This window comes from Babylonia areolata, chromosome 18 (genome assembly GCF_041734735.1).
Source record: "Babylonia areolata isolate BAREFJ2019XMU chromosome 18, ASM4173473v1, whole genome shotgun sequence".
Lineage (NCBI taxonomy): Eukaryota > Metazoa > Mollusca > Gastropoda > Neogastropoda > Buccinidae > Babylonia > Babylonia areolata.
The window spans coordinates 38728205-38752227 of record NC_134893.1 but is presented as its reverse complement, the minus strand read 5'-3'; the positions used below and the strand labels follow the sequence as shown (position 1 = coordinate 38752227).

The 24023-nt window shown below is 40.1% G+C and overlaps 1 protein-coding gene across 4 annotated transcripts in view; it reads right to left on the bottom strand.

Annotated features, from left to right (window-relative positions):
• Positions 1-1150: 1150 nt before the first annotated feature.
• The window catches only part of LOC143292745 (3'-5' exoribonuclease HELZ2-like), a 99542-nt gene continuing 76669 nt past the window's right edge, over positions 1151-24023 (bottom strand). For all 4 annotated transcript variants that reach the window (XM_076603285.1, XM_076603288.1, XM_076603287.1 and 1 more), the window contains 9 exons: positions 23188-23273; positions 22126-22392; positions 19778-20034; positions 17314-17439; positions 15157-15369; positions 13376-13597; positions 11263-11419; positions 10368-10535; positions 1151-7780 (listed from right to left, as the gene is read on the bottom strand). In XM_076603285.1, the coding sequence (XP_076459400.1) occupies positions 7668-7780; positions 10368-10535; positions 11263-11419; positions 13376-13597; positions 15157-15369; positions 17314-17439; positions 19778-20034; positions 22126-22392; positions 23188-23273 (1609 nt within the window). In that variant the 3' untranslated portion in view covers positions 1151-7667. The remainder of the gene's footprint in view (positions 7781-10367; positions 10536-11262; positions 11420-13375; positions 13598-15156; positions 15370-17313; positions 17440-19777; positions 20035-22125; positions 22393-23187; positions 23274-24023) is intronic.

Genomic DNA, 24023 nt, shown 5'->3' with positions numbered 1-24023 from the left:
GGAACGTGTGGAGTGATTTTTGCTTGTTTTAAAACAACTCCCTCGGGTATGATTTGGGGCACTTGCAGTTCCTTATCCAAAGAGGACTGGTTTAAGAATGCTGATTTATTTTCAGCACATTTTACACCATCTCAGTTGACATATACACAGATCCGATCAACTGCCTTTTCAATTCCAGTTGAACCATTGAAGCTTGAGCTCTATTCAAAAACTGTGGGATCCGATTCCATAAGATGATGAAGTGTAGCATATTAACGTCATTTGTTGTAAAGTAAACTGTAGGGGTAAAGAACAGGGCAAGACAGAGAAAGAGACAGACATTCCTATTGTTTTGGCTCACATGTGTCAACTCTGTTTCTTTTGTCTGTGTGTGTGTGTGTGTGTGTGTGTGTGTGTGAAGAGCAAAACAACCACACACATATACATATACAGGACGTTTTTCTCAATAATGTGCTAATCACACATGAATCAAAAGTGATACCAGTGATTTCAATGTTTGTTCTTTGAAAGGAGAAAAAGACAGACAATAACATCTGATACATTTTAGTACTGGAACACACACCACTTCAGAGAAAGCATTAGTGAGCATATCTATTGTCTTTATTGAGCTTGTGATTACAATCATTTGCATACACTAGCAAACAACTGTGAATAAAACCCTGACAGTTGTTTATGTTTCAGCAGTAAGATTTATACAAACACATCTAAAAGTAGAGTTTGTAATACTGCAGTGATGTTTATTGTGTGTGTGTGTGTGAGTGTGTGTGTGTGTGAGTGTGTGTGTGTGTGTGAGAGAGAGAGAGAGAGAGAGAGAGAGAGTGTGTGATGTGTGTGTGAGCACATGTATAAGCGCATTTGGGAAAGCCCATGCACAAGTTTGAGTATGTGTTCTGTATTAATCCCTCACGCACATTAATCACTTAATTTGCAATTGCTTTCAACATTTCCAACAAATCATAGCTTGACAGTATGTTCAGGTGAGAGGGCATGCTGTTGAGCACCTAAAGACATTTGAACTGCAGTCAATTATTTTCAAAAAACACACAGACAATGAATTCATTAAAAACTCAACAAATCTGGGTATATCACCAAGACCCCCACCCCACAGTCTCCCCCATCTCTCTCTCTCTCTGACCAGAAACAACAGATAGAGCAAGCCAAATATCTTTATTTTATACACTTCAACAAATATAGGAAAAACTCAGTTGTCAAAAGCAAATCAATACTGTCAAGCTTTAATAAATGGAAAAAAAAAGAGAAAAAAAGGAAAGTGGTTGGGATGGGGAAATAGAGAACGGAAACATTAAGTATAAGACAGAATAGTACATACTTTGTACAGCAAACTTTCAAATTTATCTTCCTTTAAGCTTCACAATACAGTCACCGCAAAGAAAGCCTCTGAAGAAAAGGAAATAGGATCTCTCTTTCACAAGACAGCTTGATCTTAAACTTCAGAATATTTCACAGAATATTCACCTTTTCATCTCTAAACAGTAGAGACAACTCTTAGCCAACACTTTTTCTTTTTTGGTCAGCGGAAGCTGATGTTAGATTTGTTTTCTATTACCCCCAATCCTTTCCTTTAATTACTCTGATCATTCGGTTAATGGAGAGAAGTATAGAAAATATCTCCCACAACTGATGGGGAAAAAACACATGGTTCAGAGTTTAGTTTGGGTATCTCGTCGTACTCATCCAGCACAAAATAATAAAGTAGCTGAAAAAAAATGTTGGTTATGACTTTGAAATCAAAGACGTATGTGAAGATTGTATCTATATATATATATTTTAATATAATAAAATAAAAAGAAAAAAAGAAAAAAGAAAAAGAAAAAAAACAAACAACACACACAGACGGTAAAAAATATGAAAGACAGAAAGGGAAAGAAAGCAGGCAGGAAACAGAAGAAGAAGAAGGAAAAAGAAAGATGCACATTCCTAAACACTTTCCAAATCTCTCTTTCTGTGTTGTGGTCCCAACATTATGGCACGACATGATACAGCTTTCACAACATGTTCCCACTTGTTGCTGGTCTGGGAACCATACCAGTGTATGTCTGGCACAATGTGATACAACATGCATTTTACAGGTTCTGCTTCACAATATTACTGGTCAAGCAAAGCCTTTGTGTAATGGACACCATTTCATGTTTGGCACATTGTGAAACAAATAAGATTTCACCGGTTTCTGTATAACAATCTTACAAGTCTAGGAAAGACTTTATGCAACACAGACACCATTTTACGTCTGCTATAATGTGCAGAGATATATATTTTTCAGGTTCTACTTAACAATTTTACAGTTCAGGAAAAAACTTCACGTGAAGGCACACTATTTTTTGTTTGCTATCACATGCAGAGATACAGATTTTACTGCTTCAACTTCATGATCTTATAGGTCTAGGAAAGACTTCATGTGACAGACACTATTTTATGTCAGCTATGACGAGAACAGATCTAGATTTTTCAGGTTCTACTTCATAATCTCACAGTGCAGCAGTTTACAGGTTTCCACCTTGCTGTTATTAACTTTCAATACAATGTATCAATATGTTTTCTTTCAAACAATAATAAGGTCTTGTCAATATGTAATAGGTTTCTTATAAAATTTAAAAAAAAGAAACAATAAAAAACAACAAAAATAAAACCTCTGTGTGTGTGTGTGTGTGTGCATGCGTCCATCAGCATGAGCTTGTGCTTTGAATGTCCACATTCTGCTAACAGTTATTTTTTTTAGTTTTGCTGACATTTATGAAAAATTTGACCAAAAGTCAGTTTTGGCAGGCAACCCCTGATATAAGGACAGCTTGTGAGAGAAAAAAAGAGGTCATATCATAATAAGATAACATTCCATAATATATTTAAAAACAAACAAACAAAAAAAGACCTATGAATTATGGTGTTAAAAATTCCACACCTGATTTAATCAAATAAGACCAATCTGAATCATATTCTTTCTTTTTACCTTTCTTTTACAAGTTTCATTTTTACAGTTCTTATCATTGTCAAATCATAATTCAACCAAACACTGTTTACATCAGCTCACCATTATTATTATCATCATCATAATTATCATTATTATCATTATCATCACACTGTTTACAGCAACTCACCATTATTATCATTATCATTATTTTTCTTATAATTCAACTGGACCTCACATTGTTTACCTCTCGATTTTCCCAATTATTATCATTACCAAACCATAATCTGACCACTGTTCACATCATCTCATCATGCTTATTGTTAATGCAACATAATCTCTTCAAAATTACTGCTAATGTTATTGTAACATTTACCGAATCTTATTCTGTATTCTAATAAAACACTGTTTACACGATCTGATCATGATTATTGCTGTTATCAAATAATTTATCAAATCACAAACTGACAAAACACTGTAAAAATCATCTCACCATTATCATTCTTGAGAAGATATCAAAATCAGACCAACAGTTGTTTATCAGCACTTGAATTTTCATACAACACCACCTTCACATCATTGCCAGCCAAACAAGCAAGAGTTAGGCACCACTGGCTGCCCAGTTTTCTCAATCTGGCCCATTCAGAACTGTGATTTTGAAAAGCGATGAAACAAAATGGCAAACACAAGTTATGGCAACACTGAAACAAAATCTTCCAAAACGAAAAATTTTGGTTATCACAAATGTCTTCTGCAAATGGCAACTGAACAAAAACCACAATCAAACATCATATTTTGTAACATATTCAAACTACAACTCAGAATATGTTTCCCTTTTTTTGTTAAAGAAACACAATATTTCATCATTCTTTTTTTCATATTCATTTTTAATTAGAAAAAACAAAAAAAACAAACAACCCATCATGTAAACACCATCAACAAAAACATCACAAGCACCTGTGGCAGAATGACTGTAGCACACATAACCGTGTAACAGAAGTCATGCCTAGCTTTCCAAAATTCATTTCCATGTGTCAATGCCTGTGTCCAATACAGAGTAACATTTTCTTGTCTGTTTCTTGAAATGGCTGTGCCATAAGGCAAATTAAACAGCATGCATTTCTCAAAAGTGAAACAGCAAAACTTTCCAGATATCAGCTATTTTACACAGATATGTTACCAACAGCATCATATAATCACAGTAAATGTAAGTCATGCAGGAACAGAACAATATGGCAAAAACACTAAATACTCATTAAATCATAGCTGTCAAAATATCTATTGATAATTACAAGGAATCATTTTCATCATGTCATTTTTTGCATCTAAAAAGGTAACTCTTCTATGATATACACCTGTTTAAGTAAATATTTCAAATCAATCAAAGCAACACCACAACAACCAATTATATTTCAAAGTTATCTCTGCTATTCAAAATGAACATGCATTTGGAACATGATAAGGATTCAACCTATCATCCCAAGTAACATCCGGACTAAATGTATAGACACAACTTTTCAACAAAGCAAATTCTGAATTTCAAAATCAACAGATTTAACAATGTAACAAAACACTAAGAAAACAAAATTCTGTTATTGTGCAAAACAAAACAAAACAAATACACAAAAAGAAAACAAACCATGTATACACAAAAAGAAAACAAACCATGTAATTTTGACATGCTTAAGTACTGATTGTATCAAGAGGCCAAATAAAACTGTGGCAAGTATAATCATGGAACACCCTGGCAATGAACTTGAGCAGAAACCAAACACAAATAAAACAGGACAAAACCTATTTAACAGACCAAACAGTTAACTGCCCAGCTGGTTAACAGTAACTGCTGAGAACATGCCAAACTTCTGAAAATACCAGAGATGGAATGTTCATCAAGCCAACATATTCTTCACATTACTCATGATAATCAAAACACTGGACCCTGATTAAGCTCTGAAACACAGATATGGACAAAGCTTTGTACAAGCCGAGTTAGCAAAACAAAGCATGTGAATGCTGATCAAAATCACAGATGTACTGAACAGACAAGAGTAGAAGGCACCTGCCACACAGCATTCAGCCAACCTGAGAGAGAGAGAGAGAGAGAACAAGACACAGACAGACAGAGAGGTGGGAGGATGGTGGGGAGGTGGAGAGAAATGAAGTAAACACTGCAACACTGAATCCTATATCAAAACACAAAAAGCTAGCAACTTGAAAATCAAATTCTACAAAAACACAAAAAGGTGAAAATAATGCTACCACAAAACACATATTAAAAAAAAGCAACAAAAGCAGTCACTACCACCACCATTACACCATGCAAATAACTGAATAAATGTTTCACTATACATGTCTGGGTGCTGTATCTACCCCTCAAATCCATCAACTCACCTTATACGAGTGGACAGGTAGATCAACACCAGAACAGGTAACGGTATCTATGTTGTCCTGTGTATCACCAGCTTCATACCAGTCCTCATCTTCTAACATACTTCCTTTTCCTTCATGACCATACTACATGTCTGATTTTTCACTGGAGTGGAGACCACATATACGGCTGCATGGGGGATCCTAACCCTTTGCCTGGAGACTGTGAAAAAGATTTGCTAGAACCAACCTCACGGTCGGGTTTCAGGACTGCTGATGAACACTCTGGGGACTGGACACTGTTGTGAACAGTATCATGCTCACAGTCACCATTCTTACCAACAGCCACCAACCACCAACCAACATCACAATACCAGTTGGCTGGATGTGCTGTTCTGAGACTAGAGCTGCCAAAACATGCACTTGGTGTGTTTTTCCACCTTCTTTTTTAAATTCTATTTTATAAATGTACAGAGAGATCAAACTTATATGTGTCCTTCTTTTAAAGACACTGATAAACCAGTCTAGAACTCACAGTGCAACAACCATGCTCAAAGATTCAAAATTAGTCCAATTAGTCCAATTAGTTTAAATGTGTTTTCAGTATTTGCATCAAATGTTGATAATGTGTTGACAGGGGTCTAGTGAGATAAGCTATCACAAACAACCCCACAAACTTCAGTGGAAAGGCGTGTGCAAAAAGGATCTTCTGGGATCTTGACACTGAACTAAGGCATCAAAAAAGCGATCCTCAAAGCAGCATCTCCTCATCCCAAAATGACTGGTAACAACCTCAAAACAAAACATTCACCGGTACATTGTTATAATGAATCTGGACAGTAACTGGATTTTGAAAAAAAAAAATTTTCACTAAAAAAGTAGAACAAAAGACAAAAAATGGATCTTGATAGTGTCATGGGCTGAAAAAGTGATCAGTGAAGACCATGACAGAGAGAGAAACTGAACTGATCCAAACACATTTTCATGACAGCTCTGAAAGACATGACCTTTGAAAATACTCACTGGGATGGGATGTCAGTAAATACTCACAGGGATGGGATGTCAGTAAATACTCACAGGGATGGGAGGGCCTTGTCTGAAGAGATCTCCATCGGAGACAAAATTCTAGCAATATGATCCAGATGGATCTTCACAGCAGTATGATTCTGAAGAGCTGTTCCCACAGGATTTTAAAGTGACAGGATGTGGAAGCAACCATTCATAGGGATCTTTACTGGCATAATAACTGTATGTGGATTCTGTTGGTGGGTAGGTTAGTTACATTCAGCTTAAATGTCAGCAATCGCCTGAGGTGACTGAGTCAAGGGGAATAACCATCCCAGAACAATCAGGTAAGAGGGACTTACCCAGCACACCACCACCACCACCACCACCAAAATGGCGCCGTGTTAATATGGGCTGCGAAAATGCCAATCATCTGGGCGCCCATGAATCAAACTCACAACCTTTGGAATGCAAGCTTGGTGCTCAACAAAGTGAGCAGTGCAGGCACCAGGTTTCTTTTGGGAAAAGGGAAAAGGACAGAATGGCCTGCAGGCACCTCTCTGAGGCCAGCACTTAAATGATGCCAGACATGACCAGGGTGAACCGACACTCGGGAACCTTCACAAGAACAGAATTCAAATGGACCTCTTTAACTACTGCAAACATGCCTGAACCAAAATCTTTACTGAACCAAAATCTTTACTATCAGGAACAAACGATGTGAAAATCTGGAAAAAAATGAAAATTTCAACATTTTTCAGAACTGCACAATATTCTTATGAATGTGATGTTTTTTTCTGTCCATGTTGCATACACGACCACCATTCACTTTTTTCTTTCCTGAAGGGAGGTCATGTTGATTTTGAACATTTTTTTTAATCATTATATTTTTATATTAAGGTTCACTCTCCATCTTTATCAGTCTCACATGATCACATGTGACAGCTGGCCATTTTTTCAGCTACGCATGTTATATCTGAACTTCAGCTCTTCCGTAGCCAGTCTAGGACTTCTGAGCATGCGCACACTTTTTCAAGATATAATATCCAATCCACCGTCAGGTTGCTCTACCCATGGGAAAGAAAAGGTACCCCCATTTGTTTCCTATTTTCTGTCACACACCATAACTTTCATAACAGACATGAAATTTCACATTTTTCCGTAACAAATGTGGCTATTCCAGAACTTCGGCACACATGCCATTCGAAAAGGACAGGAATACATTTTTGACACACCGTCAAGATATACATGAATCCTCTACAGCCAGCCTGACAGGATCAGATTTAAACAGATCAAGGGGAGGGCACTGTGTGTGTACAGGGTGAAGAACTCCTTGGCAGTTAAGTTCCCCTTCATCAGCACCATGTTGCCATCACAGGGAGAGGGTGTGGATGAAGTGGTCCACGTCCACCAGAGCCTTGTGTTTGCGGAAATGCTCCAGAAGATTGCTCCACGTGCTGTGGCTCTCCAGCAGGTGCTTGTTGCCTGCACAGCAATGAACAACTCACACTGACATGGCCTGCACAGCCATGAACAACTCACACTGACATGGCCTGCACAGCAATGAACAACTCACACGGACATGGCCTGCACAGCCATGAACAACTCACACAGACATGGCCTGCACAGCAATGAACAACTCACACTGACATGGCCTGCACGGCCATGAACAACTCACACTGACATGGCCTGCACGGCCATGAACAACTCACACTGACATGGCCTGCACAGCAATGAACAACTCACACTGTCATGGCCTGCACAGCCATGAACAACTCACACTGACATGGCCTGCACAGCCATGAACAACTCACACTGACATGGCCTGCACGGCCATGAACAACTCACACTGACATGGCCTGCACGGCCATGAACAACTCACACTGACATGGCCTGCACAGCTATGAACAACTCACACTGACATGGCCTGACCAGCCAGAAATAACTCACACTGACAAGGCCTGCACAGCCATGAACAACTCACACTGACATGGCCTGACCAGCCAGAAATAACTCACACTGACATGGCCTGCACAGCCAGAAACAACTTATACTGACAATCTGGCCTCCACAGCCATGAACAATTTACACTGACAATCTGGCCAAACTTACTTCAGCACTAAAATCTTTTAATGCTCAAATACATTTAACATTATGTATACTTCTCTGATAAAAAAAATTGAAACAGTTAAAGTACATTATACATCCAAGGAACAATCTTTTTTTTTTAAAGATTTTTTTAAATGTTTAAACACCTCATTAATGACAAACGCTACCAGCATCTTTAAAGTTCTGAACCTCAATCCAGATGCATTCTTCTTCATTTACCGCCCCCCCTCCCCCTCTTGTATGCCTTTTTCAACTACTTTAGATGAAGGCACAGACACTCTGGGTATGGCAATTCTTTTATGAATTCTGCATGCAATGACAGGACATCATCCTGAGAATCTGGAACTGAAGCTTATAACAGGGCACAATACTAACTCACTTGTTTGGGCAATTAGATGAAACTTACCTGTGATAATCAATCCTTTTCTGGCCTGAGTGAGTGTCACATTGATTTGGGCAATTAGACGAAACTTACCTGTGATAATCAATCCTTTTCTGGCCCAAGTGAAGGCCACATTGATTTGGGAAATTGGAAGAAACTTACCTGTGATGATCAATCCTTTCAAGAAACGTACATGTGATAATCAATCCTTTTCTGACCTCAGTGTGGGCTACACTGATTTGGGCAATTGGAAGAAACTTACCTGTGATAATCAATCCTTTCAAGAAACTTACATGTGATAATTCTTTTCTGGCCCTAGTGAAGGCCACATTGATTTGGGCAATAAGACAAAACTTACCTGTGATAATCAATCCAATTTGGGCGATTAGATGAAAATTACCTGTGATGATCAATCCTATTTGGGCAATTAGACAATACTTACCTGTGATAATCAATCCGAAATGGGCAATCAGAAGAAACCTGCCTGTGATAATCAATCCCTTTCTGGCCCGAGTGAAGGCCACATTGATTTGGGAGAAACTTACCTGTGATAATCAATGCCTTTCTGGCCCAAGTGAGGGCCACATTGATTTGGGAGAAACTTACCTGTGATAATCAATGCCTTTCTGGCCCAAGTGAGGGCCGCATAGATTTAGGAGAAACTTACCTGTGATAATCAATGCCTTTCTGGCCCGAGTGAGGGCCACATTGATTTGGGAGAAACTTACCTGTGATAATCAATGCCTTTCTGGCCCGAGTGAGGGCCACATTGATTTGGGAGAAACTTACCTGTGATAATCAATCCCTTTCTGGCCACCTACCTGTGATAATCAATGCCTTTCTGGCCTGAGTGAGGGCCACATTGATTTGGGAGAAACTTACCTGTGATAATCAATCCCTTTCTGGACCGAGTGAGGGCCGCACTGATTTGGGAGAAACTTACCTGTGATAATCAATCCCTTTCTGGCCCGAGTGAGGGCCGCATTCATTTGGGAGAAACTTACCTGTGATAATCAATGCCTTTCTGGCCTGAGTTAGGGCCGAATTGATTTGGGAGAAACTTCCTGTGATAATCAATCCCTTTCTGGCCCGAGTGAGGGCCGCATTGATTTGGGAGAAACTTACCTGTGATAATCAATCCCTTTCTGGCCCTGTGATAATCAATCCCTTTCTGGCCTGAGTGAGGGCCACATTGATTTGGGAGAAACTTACCTGTGATAATCAATGCCTTTCTGGCCCAAGTGAGAGCCACATTGATTTGGGAGAAACTTACCTGTGATAATCAATCCCTTTCTGGCCTGAGTGAGGGCCGCATTGATTTGGGAGAAACTTACCTGTGATAATCAATCCCTTTCTGGCCACCTACCTGTGATAATCAATGCCTTTCTGGCCTGAGTGAGGGCCACATTGATTTGGGAGAAACTTACCTGTGATAATCAATCCCTTTCTGGCCTGAGTGAGGGCCACATTGATTTGGGAGAAACTTACCTGTGATAATCAATCCCTTTCTGGCCACCTACCTGTGATAATCAATCCCTTTCTGGCCCGAATGAGGGCCGCATTGATTTGGGAGAAACATACCCGTGATAATCAATCCCTTTCTGGCCCGAGTGAGGGCCACATTGATCTGATGCATGTCAGCCAGGGGACCCAAGTGACGCTGCAGCCACTCCTCACTGGGACGTCTCTCCACCTCACAGCGGGGCAGTGAGCGACAGGTGGACAGCACCACGTAGTCAAAATCACAACCTGCAACCATAAATAGGCAGTCATGGTCAAAGGTGATTCACCAAAACAAAAACAAAAAACATTATCAGTTGCCGATGGGAAGAAGACAGATTTTTAAAAATGAGAAAAAAGGAGAGAAAAAGAAAAATTAAAGAGAATAAGAAAGGAAGAAAGAAAGAAAAGACATCAGAAATTGGGTGGGAAGTGGATGGGGATTGGGGTGGTATGATGATAGAAGAAAAAAAACAAAACAAACAGAAATAAATGAGGAAAAAAGGTCTTCCTGGGATGCTGAGACTATCCAGCTCCTTTGCAGAACTTTTATGCACCCTCTGATTTCCCCTTTCAAAAGAACACAGAAAACAAAAACATTTACCAGTTATGGAACTAAATAATCTCACTCCCCTCTTTACAAGTTCAGCGATTTACAGAAGTGATAAAATCATTTTGATGATGTTAACTTGAGCATCTGATAAAATGACACATAAAAATAGCCCAGAAAACTGTATTATGAATTTTTTTTTTTTAAATGATTGAGCAAATGGGTAGGGGTAGTTGCCTGCTGAAATAATGTGGAAGGCATCATTTTGCAAAGCAAATTGTGTTAAGGTAATAAAGCTGTTTATAAAAGCCCTTTACTATCAATCAATCAATCAGTCCAACAAATCACATCACTCACTCACTCAATCAAATCGCTTTAATGTCCTCACAAAGCACACACACACAAAAAAAACACAACTGCCATTACCCTGACAATGGCTGACAGAACGAACGTCCACAGCCTTGATGTTGCGGTTGGACAGGTACTGCTGTATCAGGTGAGAGTGGGCCAGGTACTGACTGACCACCACCACACTCCCCTCACCTACACGGCTCTGCACCAGGAGCCCTTCCACAATGCTCGCCTGAAAAGTGACCGTTGAAGGAGGGGGATAGGGGGTGGGAAGAAGGGTCGAAGGTGGGGTATCAAATAGTTCAGGTTCACTTCTGTTCATCACTGACAATACTAAATAATTATAGTAATAATAGTAATGATAATAATAACAATTATATGTATATCCAATAGTGCTGGTTCAATTGAGTTTCACCTCTGTTCATTACATACTATACTAAATAACAACAACAACAATAATACTAAAAAAAATTAAAAATCAAATGAAATCATAATAATAATGATAATAATAATAATAATTCATTTCACACTGTGCCTTTTTATGCAAAGCATGCTCAACTGTGCTGTAGGATGTAAAAAAAAATCAAACAATCATTTAAACACTAAAACAAAAGACTTAGAAGCTTTAACCCTGCAGAACCCAATACTGATCATAGATATCAAACATCACAAGATAAACAAGTCCAAATGTGGCTGATTATATGTTGTCAGACATGAACATGCTGCCTGCCCAAAATAGATTCTGCAATAAAATACTAATGTGCTATGGTATGGTTGTGAACGGGAGGGAGGTTTAGGATCAGTGCTGTAAGGGTAATGCTATCGAAACTGCGAAGAGGATGGAGCAGCAAAATAGAAAAAAAACACCAAAAAAACCCAAGAGAGGCAAGGCCTTCAAGACTCACTTGTGATACACTTAAAAAAAATCCAAGCTTTTTATGTACTGAGTGTAATTTCAAAATGTAATGTGATGAGAAAGATCAGTTTAAAGCAAATTAAGTCCCCTAGCATTAATTACAGAGTAATTTCCCTTTTGTACTATCTGCACCAAAGCGTTTGCAAAATAATAAAACTTCCATGCTTAGCAAAAGAAGTTCCTGTTTGAACAAAAAATGATAATAATGACTGCTCTTGTTGTTGGGTCAGAATATCAGATCAAAGTGCCAAGTTTAGAGAATACAAAAAATATAAACAGTAAATGCAGTTTGCATATAATTAGGCTTCATTTTTTTTTGTGCCCAAACAAGATGACTGGAAAGAACTGAATTTTTCCTATTTTTATGCCTAATTTGGTGTCAACTGACAAAGTATTTGCAGAGAAAATGTCAATGTTAAAGTTTACCATGGACACACACACACACACACACAGACAACCGGACACCGAATTAAAAAACAGTGCATGCATGCATGTGTATATGCCCCAGACTTAAGGACATTATGTTTTCTATATTTCGATGATGATGAATAATGATGGGGGTGATAAAGTTGCTGCAATGGGCAGTCCATTTAGGTTTGGGACTGTACGAAAAGGCTGTACTCTCACAATATGTCCAAGCATCATCCAAGTTAAGAACTGCAAACATCAGCAGTGTTGGTCAGGAAATTTGAGCAGCACTCCCAAAGAAGCATCCGTAAAGTGGATGACCCTCAACTAAGTGGTCCCAGTCTTCCAATCTGACAGCATGGCACATGTAATATGCGGCTTCTGTTCAAACATGAGTGTGTGTGTGTGTGCGCGCATGTGTGTGTATGTGTGCAGTGCGTGCATGTGTGAGTATGCACAAGTTTTTATATTGATATGCACTTGTATGTAACCTACTTTTTACTGTATCTGTATTTGTGTATGATTTTTGATTTATGTTCGTACCTTGTTATGTACTATCCTCCCCAATATTCCTTGTGACCCCGGTACACTTGGTAATAAAGACATATTCTATTCCATTCTCAGCTCTGATTAAGAGCCAGCCACAGGCCAAAAAAAAACACCACCTCTCCCTATCCAAATATTCCCACCCAGGATAACAGCCTGCCATGTGTCAAAATGTCAAAAAGGCATATATGAAGCACTAAAAAAAAAGCGGGGGTGGGAAGGAGAGAAAAGAGTGAAAATGTGTGCTCTGTGATATTACATGAAACTGAGGTATCAAAAAAAGAGAAAAGAAAAGAAAAGGAAAAAAAAAAAGCCTACCACCGCATCCGCCTCCTTTTCATTGCTGAACGACTCTTTCACTCCGTTTTCAGTCAGTGTGGGCACTGTCTCCTCCAGGCCCTCTACGTGGCAGAATGCAAGTGGCTGAGCCTGAGAGCTGGGCCACACATCCAGTTCCGCAGGCCCTTGTTGGGCCCTGGTCATCACCCTCAACTGGCCGTTGTAGAAACTCAACGAGGACACCTCGCTGATGCCTAAATGCTTTAACACACACAAGAAAAATAAATGAGATGAAATGAAAAAACAATAAAACAAATTTTTTTCACATATTTTCACACATTTTTACATACAGCCAGAACATATGTTACCAGTTCATATTTCATGGTGTGATGTAACCATTTATTTATATACCCCCCCCCCCCCCCACCTCCCCCATCCCCTATCTTTAGAAAAGGTTCTTAGAATCTAAGTAAATGGTAATGTAATCAACATGAACATCATAACCAAAAAGTAAAATGAAGACGCTTGGGGAGTATGGTATTTTGTCTGCGTAACACTTCCAACTCTTTGTGAATTCAGAATCAGTCTAAAGACATTCATTTTGTCAAGCACTTACCTAGCTATGTTATAGGCTCTGTGTGTGTGTGTGTGTGTGTGTGTGTGTGTCTGTGTGCAGATGTTTTTAAATGTGTGTGTGTGGTGTTAATGAGTAGTGCATGCAGTGTGTGAGTGGAGAAAGCACATCACATTCAGTTGCAAATATCAAGATTGTGCTCTACAGAAATGTTGTCATAGTTGTCATCGTTGTTGTTGCTACCGCCACTGCCCCAAGCACTGCAGCAGCAGCATTAATATTATTATTTCATCATTATTATTAGTAGTAATACTATCATCTAAATTATCATTATTAACATCAGTACTAGTAGGTATCCTTCAGTCTCGAGAGTCTCTGAGCTGGTTGTGACTTGGGTGATTAGTATTAGTTGCAGCTTGACAGGCCTATTCAAGATCGGCAGTCTCTTCAAAACTTTGTGCAGCAAATGAAGTCAGATACTGGACTGCTAAACTCTGGGCCTTCCTTCTTTGCCATCAACATCAAAATAATTATAATCATTATCAGTATTATTATTACTGTTATCAATAATATCATCGTTATCACCACTGAACACAGCAACATGTAAGCACAGAATAAGCTTTAAGCCTGCTGATGCTTCTTTGTCTTTGTTTGCATTGTAATCAAGCGTATTGTTGAACAAATTTATTAAAAGATCATTAAAACCAACACAGCCACTGACCATGCGGTACTGTTTAATATTAAAATCATTATCATCATTATTATTACTGTTATCACTGATATCATCACTGAACACAGCCACTGACCATGCGGTACTGTTTAGCATTAAAATCATTATCATCATTATCATCACCGTTATCATTAATATCATCACGATCATCACTGAACACAGCCACTGACCATGCGGTACTGTTTAGCATTAAAATCATTATCATCATTATCATCACCGTTATCATTAATATTATCACCATCATTACTGAACGTGGCCACTGACCATTCGGTACTGTTTAACATTAACGTCATTATCATCACCGTTATCATTAATATTATCACCATCATCACTGAACACAGACACTGACCATGCAGTACTGTTTAACATTAACATCATTATCATCATCGTTATCATTAATATCACCATCATCACTGAACACAGCCACTGACCATGCGGTACTGTTTAACATTAACATCATTATCATCACCATTATCATTAATATTATCACCATCATCACTGAACACAGCCACTGACCATGCGGTACTGTTCCTTCAGCCTGACGGCAGAGTCCGAGTAGCGCTCCAGCAGGGACCTGCACAGCCCCAGGGACCGGGCGGTGGGGCTGCACACTGCCGGCTGCAGCTGCCTGGGGTCCCCGACCAACACCAGCTGCTGTGCTGACGGCTTCAGGATCACCGGCACCAGGCTCTCCACCTCCATGCAGGACTCACAGCTGTCCACGATGATCTGAAACCACATGTCATCATCACTGTCATCATCATCACTACAGCTGTCCATGATTATCTGAAACAGCATCATAATAATAACATTAATGGACATTTGCAGAGATGCCAATGCATGTCAGGTGTTTGTAGGAACAATCAGGAAATCTGGTGGGAACATTCTGAATTTGGTAGAAACACTCGGACTCTGAGCCACATCAGCAAACTTACATTTTATCTACAAGGCATTCAAACACTTGGGCCTACCTGCAACACACAGTGTAACTGTTACGATTAAGCTGATTGGTCCACTCAAAGCTGTTTCAACGTAAACACGCACTCAATTAGCTGAGCATTATCGAGTGAGACCAAAGTTAGTAGTGACTGCCCTGACCTCATGATCGATAGGTCTTGAGCATCTGGGTAATGTTATGACAAGAAAGTATGTGACCATGCTATCCAGTTGAAAATGAATCGTCGGAACAATTTTTATGTTGGCGTATTGTCGGAACAAACTGCAATCGAGCGTAACAAAATACAGCGAAATTGTAACAGCTGGCATCTCTGCATTTATAGAGCGCATTTTTCTAGAAATACTGCTTAAAACATTTTACATTTCGGTCCCCCCCTACTCCCATTTCCATGACAATAAAAATTACATGAAATCTGTACCACAAATCATACTTCTATCACCAACTTTTAGCTTCGACAGTGTCTGTGCCTTTTCCTTGTTACCCTCCCTCCAACACACTGCAGACAATGGTGTCCATGCTGTCAATATCCGACCTGTTTCTACTTCTGCATTCCAGGGCTGCAACTCCCATGTTCATTTATATGCATGAGTGAGCTTTTAATATTTACTCAATTAAGTTGTGCAATCACAGGCTCATTGTAAACACTGGCATAAAATCATGCGCAACATAAGAAGAGATTAAAACTAGTCAAATAAGAATTCCCAATAGCTGACGATATACTAACCCCCACCCCCACCCCCCACACACATACTCATGTTAAGACAATAGGGTATTGCACAACAATGTTAACAAATGAAAACATCCAACAAAAAAAGGGTATAAGATTACTAAAAATGACATGCGTGCACGCACGCACACACACCCCCACACACACACACATGCACACACACACACACACACACACACACACACACACACAAAGACGCACGCACGCACACACACACGTTAAGACCATAAGGTATTGTACAACAATACATAAATAAAAACATCAAGGGAATAAATCGTATATATAAGTAAAATGCACGCACACACACACACACACACACACACACACACACACACACACTCATTCACACACACACTCACACACACACACAAACAACGTATGCATGCACATAACATATGTCACGCCAATAAGATTGGAACATTAACATTAAGATACATGAAATCCAAGTAAAATAAGAAAATATTTAAAAATCACTTCCGATCACACACACACAGAAATGCTTGCTTGCCCGTGCTCACCCGCTCAGTCCCACATGCACGCATAATGTCTGCTCCCATACACTCGTCTGCTAGTGAAGTTCAGGTGTTGCTGTGGCGAGTGGGCTTGGGGGGTGGGAGGGTTCACTTAGTGTATTGGATGTTTTGATTGTGTGCGCGAATGGCTGTAGGAATAAATGAATTAATGTATCGAGATGTTCTTGCGCGTGGAGCTCTAAACCTACCACTTATGTCTGACCTTCTGCTATTAATGTCATCATGTAGTGGGTGTCTTACGTCGGTCAAAATTGTTATTAGTCTGTCAGTCAGTTTTCTATTGTGCATGTCACTAAAGGTGTCTTGTCTTATACCCACCACCCCACCCGCTTTCCTAATGCATGAGTGAGCTTTTAACATTTACACATATGCATGAGTAGGCTTTTACCTACATGTATGACTGTTTTAACCCCACCATGTAGGCAGCCATACACTGTTGCTGGGGGGTGCCTGACCTGTTTGATGTTGGTGCCGACAGCCATGCGGGGAGTGGCGGCCGCAGAGCAGGTGGCCAGGATCACCTCCGCCTGCTGCAGCTCCTGGAGCTGCGCATCCAGAACCAGGTGCTGGTACTCCTCAATCTGCAGGACAGACAGCAAACCCACGCCCCTTTCAGTGACACACAGCAAAGCCACACCCCTTTCAGTAACACACAGCAACACCCCTTTTCACAACGCACAGCTATGCTTCTCACAGCGACTTACAGCAATGTCTTTTTCAGCAAGGCACAGCAATGTCTCTTTCAGTGACACACAGCAAAATGCCCCTGTAAGCAACATATAGCAACACACAGCAACATCCCTTTCAATGACACACAGCAACCACACTTTCAATGACACACAGCCACGCCCCTTTCAGCAACTAAAAACCACACCCCCTTCAGCACCACACAGCAATGCCCATTTCAGCAACACACAGCAACACCCCTTTCAGCAACACACAGCAATGCCCCTTTCAACAACACACAGCAACACATGCAACACAGCAACGCCCCTTTCAGCAACACACAGCAATGCCCCTTTCAGCAACACAGCAACACCAGGAACACAGCAACGCCCCTTTCAGCAACACCCCTTTCAGCAACACACAGCAACACCCTTTTCAGCAACACACAGCAACACAGCAACGCCCCTTTCAGCAACACACACCAACACCCCTTTCAACAACACACACCAATGCCCCTTTCAGCAACACCCCTTTCAACAACACACAGCAACACTTCTTTCAGCAAACGGCCCTTTCAGCAACATACAGCCACGTCCCTTTAAGCAACTGAAAGTCATGCCTCTTTCAGCAAAACACAGCAAACACCCTTTCAGCAACACTCCTTTCCAAAATGCACAGCTATGCTTCTTACAGCAACGCACAGTAACATCCCTCCTTTCAGCTAAGCACAACAACGCCCCCTTTGAAGAACATACAGCAACCCCCTTTCAGCAAACACCCCTCTCAGCAACACAAAGCCACGCCTCTTTTCAGCAACACAAAGCAACATCCTCTCCTTTCACCTTTCAGCAACACACAGCAACATCCTCTCCTTTCACCTTTCAGCAACACACAGCAACATCCCCTCCTTTCACCTTTCAGCAACACACAGCAACATCCTCTCCTTTCACCTTTCAGCAACACACAGCAACATCCTCTCCTTTCACCTTTCAGCAACACACAGCCATATCCCCTCCTTTCACCTTTCAGCAACACACAGCAACATCCCCTCCTTTCACCTACACACAGCAACATCCCCTCCTTTCACCTTTCAGCAACATCCCCTCCATTCACCTTTCAGCAACATCCCCTCCTTTCACCTTTCAGCAACATCCCCTTCCTTCACCTTTCAGCAACACATAGCAACATCCCCTCCTTTCACCTTTCAGTAACACACAGCAACATCCTCTCCTTTCACATTTCAGCAACACACAGCAACATCCCCTCCTTTCACCTTTCAGCAACACACAGCAACATCCCCTCCTTTCACCTTTCAGCAACATCCCCTCCATTCACCTTTCAGCAACATCCCCTCCTTTCACCTTTCAGCAACATCCCCTCCCTTCACCTTTCAGCAACACATAGCAACATCCCCTCCTTTCACCTTTCAGTAACACACAGCAACATCCTCTCCTTTCACATTTCAGCAACACACAGCAACATCCCCTCCTTTCACCTTTCAGCAACACACAGCAACATCCCCTCCTTTCACCTTTCAGCAACATCCCCTCCATTCACCTTTCAGCAACATCCCCTCCTTTCACCTTTCAGCAACATCCCCTCCCTTCACCTTTCAGCAACACATAGCAACATCCCCTCCTTTCACCTTTCAGTAACACACAGCAATATCCTCTCCCTTCTCCTTTCAGCAACACATAGCAACATCCCCTCCTTTCACCTTTCAGCAACACACGGCATCATCCCCTCCTTTCACCTTTCAGCAACACACGGCAACACCCCTTTCATTAACACACAGCAACAACCTGTACATCAACACACAGCTACACCTCTTTCAAGGCATAACAAAGTATTAAGCAGTGGTTGTAAAATGGTAAAACTATTTGACTGACAATGGCATCATCACTATGCTAGGTATGCATGCTCACCTGCACACACACACACACACACAAGCACACACACACACACACACACACACATGCACACACACACATAGAGATGTACAAGTTTTGAAACACCACTTTTAATTCTTTACTTTTTTTGCAGCTTTTCTTGAAGTCATCAGTGTATTCTGTAAAAGAAAAAGTTTCGAAATATCACCTTTCCCCAAATAAAAAACCAAAAACACCAGCAGCTGGTACCAATCAGAGAGTGGCCCAAACCAGACAATAGTGGCAGCTCTTCAATGCTGCCCTACATACCAAAGACAAGGAATAACAGGCTGTAAGCAAGCAAGTAAGTCACACCAACAGTTACCTGGTCATCCGTAATATCGTTGGGATACAATCCAAACAGCAGGTCGAACTCCTGTATCTTCTTGTAGAAGCTGTTGGGTGGGGAGCGGATCAGGTGGTGAAGGGCCATTTTCTGGAGCTGCTGGCAGCCGGGGCGAGTCATCTTCAGCCTGTTGGGGGAGATGGTGCTGCGAGGCACTGGGAAATCCACACATTCCACCACCTCATCGTACACACGCACCATCCGGGGAGCCGTCTGACTCAGGCTTTTCAGGTGGGCTGTTTGACAAGGCAAAGAAAGCGTTTGTAATGATGTACCGCCTTCTGCTTAATGCTCCCAGAAGACCCTCCAGGGTTGTAGGGGCACTGCCGCATTAAAAGTGGCATAACGAAGTGGTAATGTAAACATCAGTTTGCCTGGTAAGATCAAGTTCTGATGAAATTATCAGTTTGACTGTTAAGATTAAACAGGTGTTATTACTTGAATGAAAACATTCAACAGATATGATTACAAGTAGTAGTAATGTATTGATCAGATTGACTGTTTGCATCGAACAGGTGTGATTACTTAAACTATCTAAAGAGATGTTATTTTAAGTAATATAATAAAGTAGTAATGTAATTATCACATTGACACTTGCATCAAACAGTTGTAATTACTTAAATGAAAACATCTTAAAAGATGTGATTACAAATAATATAATAAAGTAGTAATGCAACTATCAAATTGACTGTTGACATCAAACAGGTGCAATTACTTGAATGAAAACATCTAACAGATGTGATTACAAGTAATATAATAAAGTAGTAATGCAATTATTAGATTGACTGCTGACATCAAACAGGTGTAATAACTTGAATGAGAACGTATAAAAGATGTGATTTTAAGTAAAATAATGAAGTAGTAATGTAATTATCAGATTGACTGTTGACATCAAACAGTTGTAACTACTTGATTGAGAACACTTCAGAGATGTGATTACCAGTAATATAGTAAAGCAGTGATGTAATCATCAGATTGACTGCTGACATAAAAAAGGTGTGATTAGTTAATTAAAAACACACAGCAAATGTGATTACAAGTTACATAATAAAGCAGTAATATAATCATCAAACTGATAGTTGACACATTACAGGTGTAAAGATTAGTTAATTAAAAACACACAGCAAATGTGATTACAAGTTACATAATAAAGCAGTAATATAATCATCAAACTGATAGTTGACACATTACAGGTGTAATTTACCAATTGATAACATCTAACAGATGTGATTATTTTATTGATTCTAAGCATCCAATGTGTGCAATTCTTTGACTGAATTCAAACATCTAATAGACATAATTATTTGACAGTAAACATCAAACAGGTGTAATTACCTGATTGATTGCAAACATGAAATAGGTGTAATTATACATAACTCATTGAGCCCTGATCCAAGCATTGCTCAGGTGTCAAAATCTATCTCATTGTAACGCTTTTCTTGATCCTACATATGCATAAACCACAAACACAGGGAACAGAATTCTACAGTATTTCTGAATGCATCCACATGAAATTTGGAGAAAAAACAGTATACCATCTGCCTTTTTCTGCATCAGTATGGCATGGAAGCTTGCCGAGGATGTTAACTCCCCTCGGTTAAATGGGTAAACAGGTCTGATCATTTGACTAATTGTAAACATCTAACAGATGTAAATATTTGATTGCAAACATCAAACAGATGTAATTATCCAAGTGGTTGTATATCTCAAAGAGGTGAAATTCTTTGTAAACATTAAACAGGTATAATTATTTGACTGACTGCAAACAAAGAGACGTAATTATACACTTAATAGGTGTAAACATTCATTGAATGTAAACATCAAACTGATTTGACCATTTGACTGATTGTAAACACCTAACAAATATAAATGTTTTACCGTAAACACCATACAGGTGTAATTATACAAGAACCTCTGGTGAAGTTCTTTCCTCTTTGCTGCTCTTCATATCTGGAACAACCTTCCTCATCATATCCGTACATCTGATTCTATCTCTGCTTTTCACTCTTCACTAAAAAGGAAATTTTTTCAAAACCTGTCTGTAAGCACTCTGAACTTCATTCTTCTCCGACACCATCCATGTCAGCTCACTTTGGATGCATGAAGAGTGGGAAAGTGAGACTGGGGGGACAGGGGAGGGAGGCATTTTGTGAAAGATTGGTCATGAATGATTTTTGCAATTTGTATTTTTTCTTTCATGTAAAGTGCCCTGAGCTCTTAGTAAGGGCGCTATATAAAGGTAAATTAGAATTATAATTATCATTATTGTTATTATTATTATCATCATTATTATTCAAGTGACTGCGCATTTCAAACAGGTGACCCACCTGCGATGACGTCCACAGCTGTGTCAGACGAGGCACAGATCAACACCTGGGCCCGCGCCATGTCATGGCTGGCCGGCTGGGGTGTCATGCGGTTACGCTCCACGTACAGACTGGCCAGGTGGGACGCCATGAAGGTTTTCCCCGAGCCAGGGGGGCCCTGGATGACGGTGAATGGCTGTTTGAGGGCCAGGTGCACGGCTTCTTTCTGACCAGCATTGAGCTGTTGGCTGATCTTCTCCACCAGGAACCCCACATCTGACTGGTCAACTATGTGGGGGGAAAAAGTCTTAGTGTCAACAACAAACAGACAGTGATTTTCTTCAAAGGATGTATTCTACAACATACATACATGCCTGCAAGCATACTGACATCTGCATGCAATAATAACTGATATTTAAACAAGACAGAAAAAAAAAACCCAAAAAACCCCCCAAAATCCACTGTCTATCTAAAATATTGGTTGTGAACAATTCTGATAACTTCAGTTGTCAAAAATTTGAATTATGTGCCTAACTTTCTGAAATGGAAAATTTTCTCTTTTCATTCAAGCAATTCGCACATGCACAAAAAACAAAACAAAAAACAACAAAAAACCCATTACATTACTAATGCACAACTTGTGAAAACAGAGAGAAAGAAACAAGGAGAACCATTATATCACAATGCTACAAAACCATTTTCATGAAAACCTCTCAAGTTCATAAAATGTTGATGGTCTTATGTGACACATGATGTATCTCTTTTCTGATACGTAACAAACTCACTAATCAATATTTTGATGTTATTTTCAAGTATTTTCAAGCAACTGTAAATTGTATTTCTGTTGCTTATTTTCGTTTTTTGATTTAGTGACAATTAACATGGGGCACTACCACCACTGAAAATTTCTGTGCATTTGTTCGGAATGACAATCACAAAGTCATCAGCACGGCATTGAATGATTATGGGAACAGCCATGAAATTCCTGGAAAAATCTGGGAGGTTTGGCACCAATGCCTTAGCCAGTAAAAGCACCACTGCTGATCTTTCTTTGCTGGCAATCTCCCTCTCCCTGCCACTCACCAGAGTTGAAAGGTTTACGGCCCACTGCAATGTCTTTGGCCAGGTCTGATGCGCTGGTCAGGCACGCTACACTGTGCTCCATTTGGCTGCAGGACAATCATCACCTTACAGTGCATCGTACACACAAGTTACAAGCAATTAGTCATTGATTTTCCCTACACTTACACTATCTGACTAAAAAATAAAAACCTCTTTTTGGTCTCACATCATGAATGTTCACCCCTGTGAATAGAGAGCATGGTTTGCTTATGTTGTGAATCTGTCTCCTTTCCTGTACAAACTGAATTTTGTGTAATTCTGCAGATTTGTTATGTTCTCTTAATTGATGCCACATATTTCCTGTTGTTCTTTTCAGTGTTGCTACTCATTTCCTGCTATTCTTTTAACTGAGGCTACACAGTAACTACCAATAACTTAAATTACCCATTTCAGTCTGCTTACTGCATCGGTCATAGCACTGAGACAGCCCTTCTCAAAATTGTGAACGATTTATTAACTTCTCTTGACAACGACGAAATCTCTATTCTCTCCCTTGATCTTTCAGCCACATTTGATACTGTTGATCATCAGATTCTCAACTGTCTGAATCGCACTTTTGGAATCTGCGATTTTGCTCTCTCATGGTTCCGCTCTTGTCTGTCTGACCAGTCCAATGTTGTTTCTGTTTACGGTCTTTCATCCTCCCCTTCCGACGTACAGTTTGGTGTGCCACAAGGCTCCATGCTTGGGCCCATTCTGTTTGTTCTCGAAACACAACCAATTTCCACCATCCTGAATCATCATTTGTTGTCCTACCATAGCTTTTCTGATGACAACCAGCTGTATCTGTCAGGACC